The sequence below is a fragment of the Ictalurus furcatus genome, chromosome 28 (genome assembly GCF_023375685.1).
Source record: "Ictalurus furcatus strain D&B chromosome 28, Billie_1.0, whole genome shotgun sequence".
NCBI lineage: Eukaryota > Metazoa > Chordata > Actinopteri > Siluriformes > Ictaluridae > Ictalurus > Ictalurus furcatus.
Window position 1 is genome coordinate 11,633,230 of NC_071282.1, and position 11,395 is coordinate 11,644,624.

Here is an 11,395-nt window from a genome sequence, read left to right on the forward strand (position 1 = left end):
CAACTTATATGTGAAGCGGAATACACAGAAATTGTTTCATTTCATTTCTGAGTAAATTTTTTTGAGTCAGATTTCCTGCAGTATCTGTTAAATAATATTCACAGGCTGTTAAGTATTATAGAAATAAAATGGAAACTGGCTATTCAAACACTCCCGTCTATCTGCGTCTCTCTGATATCTGCTGTTTCACCTATAAACTAATAAATTGACCAACATGCTGCAATCACGTGTGAGAATGAACTTGTTTCTACAGTAAAATTGCACCTTGGGATTGATCTTTTTATTTTGTGTTATAATGCCAGCTTATTAATGATGTAGATTTGACAGGTTGGAATATTTTTGCTTATTAGAATTTAAACAATGTCCATGTTGTTAAATACTTGTGGGAGGAAAACAGTGCAATTACTTCTGAACACCAAGGTTTCAACTGATGGTGTATTTTTACACTGTAATTATATGAGAAACCAGTGAGAAGTGTTTATAGTGTAAGAAAGAGACACTTGAGACATTTGTTATGAATAAAATAACTGTTTATTGATTATTTCAGATTTAACTAAATGCAATCATTAATAAAAAGTTTATTGTATTTAATAAACATCATAAAAATAGACATAACCTATTTTAGCACTAATATGTCTAGCCTACACATTTAATATATATAAATTTGATAACTATACATTAGATTAATGCTTATATCCTAAATGCACAATACAAATCCTACTGTACAAATGAAATGAGTGAACTGAGCGAAGGCTAGTGTCCGAAAATACATAACACAGATTTTTAGAAAGACTGATGCTGGAGTCTAGAGGTGAAATAGCTACCAGACTTGTAAAATCCTAAGACTGGATCTTACCTAATGGTAATTGCTAGTACCATACTACTAGTTAAGAGTAACTAGAAAACTAATAGGAATGTCAGTGGAAACGGGTACAAGTCCAGTCGGGCCCAAAATTACATCGTGAATGCTGATAACGACAAGAAGGACGTAAATCGCACCATCTTTAGTGGGAAAGAAGTGAAAAGTAAGGGAGAAGGAGGATGAGCTCCTCTCCAAATCATTCTCAGTGTCTTCTTGCTCCTCATGTTGTCTACTTCTAGGAGGGTCCTCTTCATCGTTGTCCTCATCTTCACTCATGTGCTCCCTCATCCTCATCCAGAAATTCGCCCTGCTGGATGGAGTATCTTCAGCTGGTACGAATGGCAATGTAGGGGATACGTGCCACGAAGGGGACGAGCTCCTCTCCCAACCAGTGAAGTCAATCAGCTCATCATCTTCATCTTCTTGCTCCAAATGCTGTCTTCTTCTAGGAGGGGCCTCTTCGGTGTTGTCCTCACTCATCTGCTCCCTCCGTCTCCTCCCCCGGTGTACATCCTCCCCTGCAAAACAATTGATACCTACCTGATCAGGACTGTAGGACTCCTCATTGTCACGAGCCTCCACGGTGTTGTAGTGGAGCTCACTGGCAAGCAGCAGGTCAGACGGAGTTTCCTCCATCCATGCTCCTGTGTGAAGGGAGATGAAGAGAGTGAGATACATCTCCACATTTCGTAAAAAGGAATCAAAACTTAGCAAACTTTTAGTAAACTATGTAACATTTAAAAAAAAAAAAAAACAAGTTAAACCAAGCGCTAGCAAATCAGGTGTCCTGACATTTCATCCTACCATCAGTGTTTCTAGGGCTTACTGCGCACGTGCACATCAATATTGCATTATTTTTGTGACGTTGAACAACATGCCCATCATTTTATACTACTTGAGCGTGGACTTGGAATCTGATAGGGTATTTTGCATTGTAAACTCATCACACCTGTTTATTTTATATCGTAGAACAGTCTGATAGGGTATTTTGCAGTGTAAAATAATCACACCTGTTTATTTTATATCGTAGAACAGTCTGATAGGGTATTTTGCAGGGTAACCTCATCACACCTGTTTATTTTATATCAGTAGGACAGTCTGATAGGGTATTTTGCAGTGTAAAATCACCACACCATTGACTAATAAGAATCTTCTGCAAAGTTACACTAAATTATTTTCCGAAGTCACAGACGCGAAGCAGAAACCCGCAGTAGGAGTTTTCGATGTGGCAGGATGATGGATCCATAGATATTAGCTATAATTTTGCGCTACGGTAGAACACCGGTTTAGTGTTATTTTGATAACGTAGTGTTTAAAGCACTTGTGCTTAACTGAAATGAAGTGTGTGTGATGCTGAAAGGAAAAGGGGTAACTTACCGTTGCTGTCAGACAGTCCGCTCACTCCGGTCTCAGGCTCATCCTCCAGGAGCTGCGGCAGTTCTTCTCTCCGAAAGATCATCGCTGCGACACCGCAAGTGCTGCCGGGATGATCGTAGCGGTGACTCTGTGCCGGGATGATCGTAGCGGTGACTCGGTGCCGGGATGATCGTAGCGGTGACTCGGTGCCGGGATGATCGTAGCGGTGACACGGTGCCGGGATGAGGTGACTCGGTGCCGGGATGAGGTGACTCGGTGCCGGGATGATCGTAGCGGTGACTCGGTGCCGGGATGAGGTGACTCGGTACCGGGATGAGGTGACCCGGTGCTGGGATGATCGTAGCGGTGACTCGGTGCCGCGATGATCGTTGCGGTAGCGGTGACTCTGTGCCAGGATGATCGTAGCGGTAGCGGTGACTCGGTGCCGGGATGAGGTGACTCGGTGCCGGGATGATCGTAGCGGTAACTCGGTTCAGGAGTTGATTGCAGATCGCCGTGTAGAAAACGGTCAGAGAGTGAAAATCGCACATGTAAGCCAGAAAGAGTTTGAGAGATTTAGAACTGAAGTGCTACCGCTCCGTCTCGCTTTATATACCCTCCTAAACGTTCGAAAATAAACATTCTAAAATTTGAAAACAAACATTTAAGAACAAGCAAAAGCCTTAAAGCCTTCGCCATGACCTGTGACGTCACATCCAATAATGGCAGGCGCTGTTTCTCCCGGAACCAGTTACTCATTCAGTCTTATAGATATTATTTTATATTATGAAAATAAAAATGGTGGCTTTCTCGAGTATTGTAGCAGTTGTTTAAAATTTTAATATATAATTTATTCACATAATATAGTCTCTCTCTCTCTCTATATATATATTTATATTTCAGTAATATATAAATAGTAAATCATATTTAAGTACTGTATCCATATAAACAGTGTGTAGAGAGATTCTGGATTTTGGTTTTCCATTTTTAGTAAATTAATAAAAACAAATTTTTGTATATTTATTAATATTAATAAGAAAGGGTTATTTTGTATATATTTTGTAATTAATCACACACACGCACATGATTAATTAAAGTGCTATATATATTATATACGGTATATATAAAATTGGTATGTATGTTATGTTTATAAATAATTTTTAAAAAGTTTATACACTCTGAACCCATCTTTATTTTGATACTAAATCAGGGTGTGAAGTCGATCCTAAACTATATATTGATAGGAGTCAGTTTAAAACTAGCTTTTAAAACACTTTTGAATATTTTCACACCACTGTCACTTAAAGTACATTGCACTTAGCAAAGTGTAAATAAAATGATCGTAAACTTTGTTGAGTGACGAGTTTCACCATCACCATCCGTCACAAACAGGAAGTACTTCAATCATGATCTAGAAGCAGTTAATATCTGTTTTCTCAGTGCAATATAATATAATATAATATAATATAATATAATATAATATAATATAATATGAAACCACATGTACTGAGAGCCTTTTGTCAGTGTGTAACATTGTCGTGTCCATGTTGGGAAGCTTCTGCCTGATTCATTCCTGTTTCTTTTACATTTTTGAGCTTTTTTTTTTGTCAGCCCCCATTAGTGGATTTGGTGGTTACTTTCATGCAAAGTGACTTACTTAGAAAGAATCCAAGTTGAAGCTGAGCTCAAGCCCAACTATCAGGTATCAGAGAATGTGATTATGTAAGGAACAAAGCTCACTTTTATAGGAAAATAATCAAAGATGCGGTGGTGTGATGTCACATCCCAAAGTGTTTTATTCCCCTTATAGTGTTAGACTGTAACATTACAAACATAAAAATGTTTTTGGAACATTTCTCACACAACATTCACACAAAAGGTTAGTGAAAATGTTTATATACACGTAACTAATAATGATGCAGCAATATTGTATAAATGTCGACATATTAAATGGTCTCAAGAAAAGTTACTAGAACTGTAACACTTTTGTTAGCTGACAGGGTGCAAGTGTGGCTTTCTCTCAGCCCTGGGATTTGAACCCAAAACATTTCCATTACTAGCATCTAGCAACTAGCATTAAGCTACCACCTTATATAAAAATACTAAAAAGTACTATTGCAGGTCTGAACTATTTTTTCCTTTTACAGACTGAAATTTTAAAGCACTGATTGTCTAATCAAATCATTCTGCACATCAACACTAATGCACCACAGAAAGAAACAGTATTGTCCTCTCATTTGTAAAAGTGCATAACTGTGTTGACGTTCCTGTCCATGCCATCTATCATCTACACTGTGATGGAATTTATTTGCATGCTTAGCTGCTATAGTGCTTGTGTTCACAAATACTAAATGACACTTTTTATCTGATCCCAGTCCCAGTGCTGTTGAAGGACGTGCTGATTGACAGCTGCTTCCAGTCCACTCAACAACTGGTAAGTTTGCATTTTTCTTGGACAATGTTAATAATCATCATTGAGAACGAAATGAACACTGGATTTTTATATGTTTAGCGTGATGACCTCACGGCCCTGGTGATGGTAATGCTATATGGCCTGCAGGACAGGAAGTTCCAGCCCAGAAAGCCAATGACAGGAGAAAGGGAGGAGCCTATAGACATGATGCTGGTGGAAAACAGCATTTTCAGGTTTATGCAAAAAAGTATTCAAAAGGGTGTTACCTAAGTTTATTATTTATTTGTAGCTTTTTCACCAAATACCACTTGTGTGTGTGTGTGTGTGTGTGTGTGTGTGTGTGTGTGTGTGTGTGTGTGTACGTTAAGTTTAGGACTAAGCCTGCAGCCTCACTGACTCGCTTCAGAATCAAGCAGGATTTTGTGTGTATTTTGCAACATTATGTCGTAAAGTGTGAAGGAAAAGCACAGAGAAAGTCAAACTACCCACCTGTGCCTTGGTGAACACACTCAAGAGCAATCCACACACAAACACACACACACACACACACACACACACACACACACACTTCTATACTGTCTTAATATCATACCTGTAACAATTGTGTATGTATGTATGACTCCACAGTATGGATGAAGTGTGTGTGATGCTGAAGACACAGGGCTTTGTCCAGGTGGATGAACACACACACATCTGGAGTCTGTAAAGACACACACTGTTTTCATTGTGCTGCAGTTTACACACCAAGTGTGAGAATGTCTGATCAAGACGACACTGTTAATGGATCACACACATAATACAGGTGACACACACTCATATACACACACTTACACTCACCTTCTACTTTATTAGGAACGCCTGTACACACTCATGCAGTTACCTAAGCTGTTGACCTGATTTTTTGTATTGCGCTGCTGCCACATGATTGGCTGATTAGATATGTGCATGAATGTGCATGTGTACAGGTGTTCCTAATAAAGTGGACGGTGAGTGTATGTCCTGATTCTAATGAGTGTATTTGTAAGTATTGTGTGTGTGTGTGTGTGTGTGTGTGTGTGTATGTGTGGCTCATGTAACCATCCAGACTTCTGTCTTTTCCAACTATGTCTGAAAGTACGTTCACACATACAGTGATTTTATTGCTGCAAGTCGCCAGTAGACGAAAACAGACCAAAATGCAGGCTGCCCACATTCCCTCCCTGATTGCGTTTTCTGGATCATTGCGTATCCTTCCCTGATTCGTCAAGCCCCTATCATATGACCACTACGCTACCTTCACCATATAAACAATAACATGGAGACTGAACTGCAAGCTTTGCTGGCTTTGATGTCATTTTTAGCAGCCACTGTGCAGTTAAATTCTGTATTTTATAATATTGAAGCTACCAACGTGTGCAAGAGGCAAGCTCTGATTAGAGCAATCGGCAACAAATAAGTCATTATTATTTAAAAAAGAATTTTTTAAAGATAATGTGGGATTGGCATTTTAGGGGTTGTTATGTGCTCACGAAAGAGGTGGGACTTTAGCTATTTTTTGAAGATAGTGACAGATTCTGCTGTCCGGATTGAGGTTGGAAGTTCATTTCACCACCATTTCACCTTGAGCCATGCTGAGTAGGCACTACTAAGCGTCCGTCATTAATTGATCGCAGACTGTGTGAGGGAATGTAAGCCTAAGGGGAGTGTTGAGGTAGGGCGGTGCTGTTCCAGACAAGGTCTTGTACGTGAGCATCAACGCCTTGAATTTGATACAGGCAGCTACAGGAAGCCAGTGGAGGGAGATGAAGATGGGTGTGACATGGGTTATTTTGGGCTGGTTGAAGACGAGGCGTGCTGCTGCATTCTGAATCATTTGAAGGGGTTTGATGGAGCTGGCTGGGAGGACTGAGAGTAATGTGTTGCAGTAGTCCAGTTTTGAGATGACAAGAGCCTGGACTAGTAGTTGTGTAGCCTGTATGGTGAGATAGGGTCTGATTTTCTTGATGTTATACAGAATGAACCTACAGGGCCATGCTGTTGTTGAAATGTGGTCTGTGAAGGTCAAGCTGTTATCAAAAGTCACCCCAAGATTCCTGGTTGGCTTGAGTGTGGTTGAGCCGAACTGTACAGTGAGATTGTGGTTGATTGAGGGGCAGGCTGTGATGACGAGAAGCTCAGATTTTGCCAAGTTGAGCTTAAGGTGGTGTTCCCTCATCCAGTCCGAGATGTCAGACAGGCAAGCGGAGATTCGTGCAGACACAGATAGATCATCAGGCTGGAAGGACAAATATAGCTGGGTGTCATCAGCATAGCAATGATATGAGAAGATAGGATTCCACCCAGCGCAGAGCTGTTCCAGTGATGCCTAGGTTGGAGAGAGTTGGCAGGACTCTTCATGAACTTGCAACATTTTCACCAGAACACTCCTTTTCATCTCTGGATCATGAGGAGACATCATGCCAGTATCAGCTGGATCCACTGGCCACTCCTCTTGTGGTCGGACGAGAAACGGAGGACCAGGAATCCATATCTGGGTTTTCAGGAATTAATTCACTTGGATGCCAAATCAGCTGGATTACTAGATGAATTCACATACCTCCATTGTATCACTTCAGAAGTTGTAAGCATTTCAGATACTCTGTTTGTGATAAAGCATTTGAATCTTGAGGTCTCAATTTGAATATACTTAAGTACTGAGGTACTTTCAGTCCAGAAAATGGAATCTTGAAGTTGTATCTGAATTTCTTTTTTCCATACCTTGTCCATGAGACAAGCAAGGGTGGCAGCTATAAGTTCAAGACAAGGGATGGTGATAGCTCTTACTGGTGTTACTCTTCCTTTACTCACTAAAAGCATAGAGTGAGCAAGTTGTTGGTCGTCATGAAGGAGAAGATAGGATTCAACACCGTAACCCTTCTCACTGGCATCTGAGAAATGATACAGCTGAACAGATCTCACTTTTCCGAACCCTTCCGGCTTCAAGCACCTTCTGACCTCAAAACTTTCCAAATCATGAAGATCCTCCAACCATTTATTCCATTGCTAAACATACTCTACAGGAATTACACTGTCCCATCCAATTCCTTCTCTGCACAGATCCTGCAGTATTCTCTTGGCAAACAAAATTATAGGAGACAAAAAAACAAGAGACAACTGAGGAAATTCCTCTTCTAGTAAGGGGTCTGTCCTTGACTGCCACTTTGAACTTAAACCCATCAGATTCAGCACACCACTGTGCACCCAATGCTCTTTCCAATGGTAAAGTGTCATGCTCCAAGTCTATATCCTTGATCTTCCTTTCTCTCGCTGTTTCATGTATAGTGCTCAACACAGCATGGCTGTTACTTATCCATTTTGTTAAATTAAATCCACCTCTGGCACACATTTCAGTGAGCCTTTGGTACAGCTAAACTGCATCGGAATCTGCAGGAAGAGACACAACACAGTCGTCCACATAGAAGTTCTTAAAGACAACATCTACAGTTTTGTGGTCAAAAAGACCCCTGTGGTCTTCAGCACACTTCTTCAGTGTATAACTAGAGTAGGCTGGAGATGATGTTGCTCCAAACAAATGCACCACCATTCTGTATTCCTCCAGATTGCCATTAATGTTGCCTCCTGGCCACCAAAGAAACGTGAGGACCTTAACTTGATGGAACATGGATTTGATGTCGGCCATGATGGCAACAAACTCCAACCTGAATCGTACGAGAATGCTCACCAGAGAACTAGTTAAATCTGGGCCTTGCAAATGATGTTCATTCAATGTTCCGTGGTATGACGCTGTTCCCTGGTATGACGCTCCACAATCAAACACAACTCTTATTTTTTGTTTTTTGGGATGATATACCCCATGATAAGGTATATACCATAAACGTCCCTCACATCTCTCCAGTTCTCCTGTAGGCACATTTTCAGCATAACCATTATAGAAGACATCCTTCAGGAAGTTGGTATAATCAGCATGAAATGAGGCATTTCTTCTAAACCTTCTTAGAAGGAAAATAGAAGTTGTCTGTCCAGACAGCAAAAGTCTAAAAAAAAAAAAAACAACGAATATATATAGAGTTGTTTTCCACTGAGTCGCTCTCTCAAATGAGGAAACTGTTAAAAGGACAAAATGTTACGGACAGTTCAAGCATTGGCTTACAAGAGGTAAAGAAGAACATAAAGTTTTCTTAAAAGGTACAGAATAATAGAAATGTTTCCATAATTCCCTCCTTTTATCCTTAACATAATAATCATCATTTCATAACATAATGAATAGAAATGCAATAAAGGATAAACATGAATCTTTTGGAACATCCACCCTACCACTCCCAAAGGCTGGTTTAACAGTAAGGCTTCATAAGCAAAAGATTTTTTTTTTTCAAAAACAGTGAATTATATCCTATGCATTTCCACACTATCATGATTAGACATTCGACACATTTTGGCATTCATAAGATCTTGCATTGGAAGTTTTGGTGATGGGTGCGAGAACAACATAATCATCTTCATCTGTCTCTGGAATTAGATGATAAGAAATTAATTGATGTGTGATAGAGCGATCCAAACTATGGATGACGAGCGCTCTGATACAGGTCTTAGCAAGACATTAAGTGTTCTGTTCATCAGTTTGTGGTGTAAACAATTTGCAATGTGTGTTGTGTATGCAAGTTGTTCTCTCTATGATCCACACTGCTGAAGAGGTTGTCAGCAGCACCTAGAATGGGCCATCCCACCTAGGATCTTTCCACGTTCTACAGAAGGTCTCGATGAGTACCCAATCTCCTGGGTTCCTCTTAGTCTCATAAGCCGGAGGGTATTCCTGTTGGGGAAGAGAGTTTCATCCTATCGGAGAATTCCACTCCCCTGACATCCTGAGGTTTAGGAATGTCTTGTAGGACCTCCTTTATTTCTTGGAATGTCCATGGACTGAATACCCCCACTGTAGTGGGTTGGTTGTCCTGTCCTGCAGCAGGATAAGGCAGTTCAATCATAGGCATAGTGAGGCTGACAGGCTGTGCTGTAGGTGCAACAGATGCAAGTGAAAGAGGTGTAGGTGTGATAGATGGAAGAAGAGCGGTCAGTGTGGGGCTACTGACATAGACATCCACCTGTTTAGCAGGCTTTTCTTCACATTTTTTGTCGACCATTTTTTGATGGAACATGGATCCGATATCGGCCATGATGGCAACAAACTCCCACCAGAACGTATGAGAACACTCACCAGAGAACTAATTAAATCTGGCCCTTGCAAAAGATGTTCATTCAATGATGTTCCCTGGTATGACGCTCCACAATCAAACGCAACTCTTATTTTTTGTTTTTTGGGTTAATATACCCCATGATAAGGTATATACCATAAACGTCCATCACATCTCTCCTGTTATGCTGTAGGCACCTTTTCTGCATAACCCTTAGAGATGACATCCTCCAGGACATTGGTATAATCAGCATGAAATGAGGCATTTCTTTTAAACCTTCTTAGAAGGTATCTTAGAAACCTTCTTAGAAGGAAAATAGAAGTTGTCTGTCCAGTCAGCGAAAGTAAAAAAACGAATATATATAGAGAGTTGTTTTCCACTGAGTCACTCTCTCAAATGAGGAAACTGTTAAAAGGACAAAATGTTGCACAGTTCAAGCATTGGCTTACAAGAGGTAAATATGAGCATAAAGTTTCATTAAAAGGTACTGATAATAGAAATTTTTCCATAATTCCCTCCTTTTATCCTTAAAGGTAACATAATAATCATCGTTTCATAACATAATGATTAGAAACGTAATAAAGGATAAACATGAATCCTTTGGGACATCCACCCTACCGCTCCCAAAGGCTGGTTTAACAGTAAGGCTTCATAAGCAAAAGATTTTTTTTTTTTTTCAAAAACAGTGAATTATATCCATTGCATTTCCACACTATCATCATTAGACATTCGACACATTTTGGCATTCATACGATCTTGCATGGGAAGATCACAAGTTTCGGTGATGGGTGCAAGAGCACTATAATCATCTTCCTCTGTCTCTGGAATTAGATGATAAGAAATTAATTGATGTGTGATAGAGCGATCCAAACTATGGATGGCAAGTACTCTGATACAGGTCTTAGCAAGACATTAAGTGTTCTGTTCATCAGTTTGTGGTGTAAACAATTTGCAATGTGTGTTGTGTATGCAAGTTGTTCTCTCTATGATCCACACTGCTGAAGAGGTTGTCAGCAGCACCAGGAATGGGCCATCCCACCTAGGATCTTTCCACATTCTGCAGAAGGTCTCAATGAGTACCCAATCTCCTGGGTTCCTCTTAGTCTCATAAGCCGGAGGGTATTCCTGTTGGGGAAGAGAGTTTCATCCTGTCGGAGAATTCCATTCCCCTGACATCCTGAGGTTTACGAATGTCTTGTAGGACCTCCTTTATTTCTTGGAATGTCCATGGACTGAATACCCCCACTGTAGTGGGTGGGTTGTCCTGTCCTGAAGCAGGATAAGGCAGTTATGCCAATCATAGGCATATTGAAGCTGACAGGCTGTGCTGTAGGTGCAACAGATGCAAGTGAAATTGAAACTTCTTTTTAATTATTATTATTTTTTAAATTAACTTTTCTAACTTTGCTAAGTCTTCTATTTTCAAACTTCCCCAAATGGGAAAATTACCATACTTATTCCACTTCTCTAGATACTGGACTGAATGGTCCCCATATTTGATCTGCATCTGCTATGCAGATCCCCAGAGTTCGTAAATGTTTACTTTACAGGTCCCTGACCCTTACTGCAGTTTCACAAGGAGCCCCTGACTCCTAG

The 11,395-nt window shown here is 40.3% G+C and overlaps 1 protein-coding gene across 1 annotated transcript; it reads right to left on the reverse strand.

Moving 5' to 3' along the window:
* Positions 1-548: 548 nt before the first annotated feature.
* Positions 549-9,781, reverse strand: LOC128603296 (uncharacterized). The gene is made up of 6 exons (XM_053617606.1): positions 9,536-9,781; positions 9,335-9,420; positions 8,188-8,308; positions 7,983-8,033; positions 2,240-2,705; positions 549-1,506 (listed from the first exon to the last, which is right to left on the reverse strand). The coding sequence occupies exons 1-6, from the start codon at positions 9,779-9,781 to the stop codon at positions 884-886; spliced, it is 1,593 nt and encodes a 530-aa protein (XP_053473581.1). The 3' UTR covers positions 549-883.
* Between the last annotated feature and the right edge of the window lie 1,614 nt (positions 9,782-11,395).

Excerpts from the sequence above, each read along its gene's own strand:
- LOC128603296 (XM_053617606.1), bottom strand. The coding sequence starts at position 9,781 with ATGGCCGATATCGGATCCATGTTCCATCAAAAAATGGTCGACAAAAAA. Across the intron at positions 8,034-8,187 it reads TGGAGGAATACAGAATGGTG|ATTCCGATGCAGTTTAGCTG; the intron begins GTGCATTTGTTT and ends CTCTTCCTGCAG. Across the intron at positions 2,706-7,982 it reads CACTGAAATGTGTGCCAGAG|TTACCGCTACGATCATCCCG; the intron begins GTGGATTTAATT and ends TCCTGAACCGAG.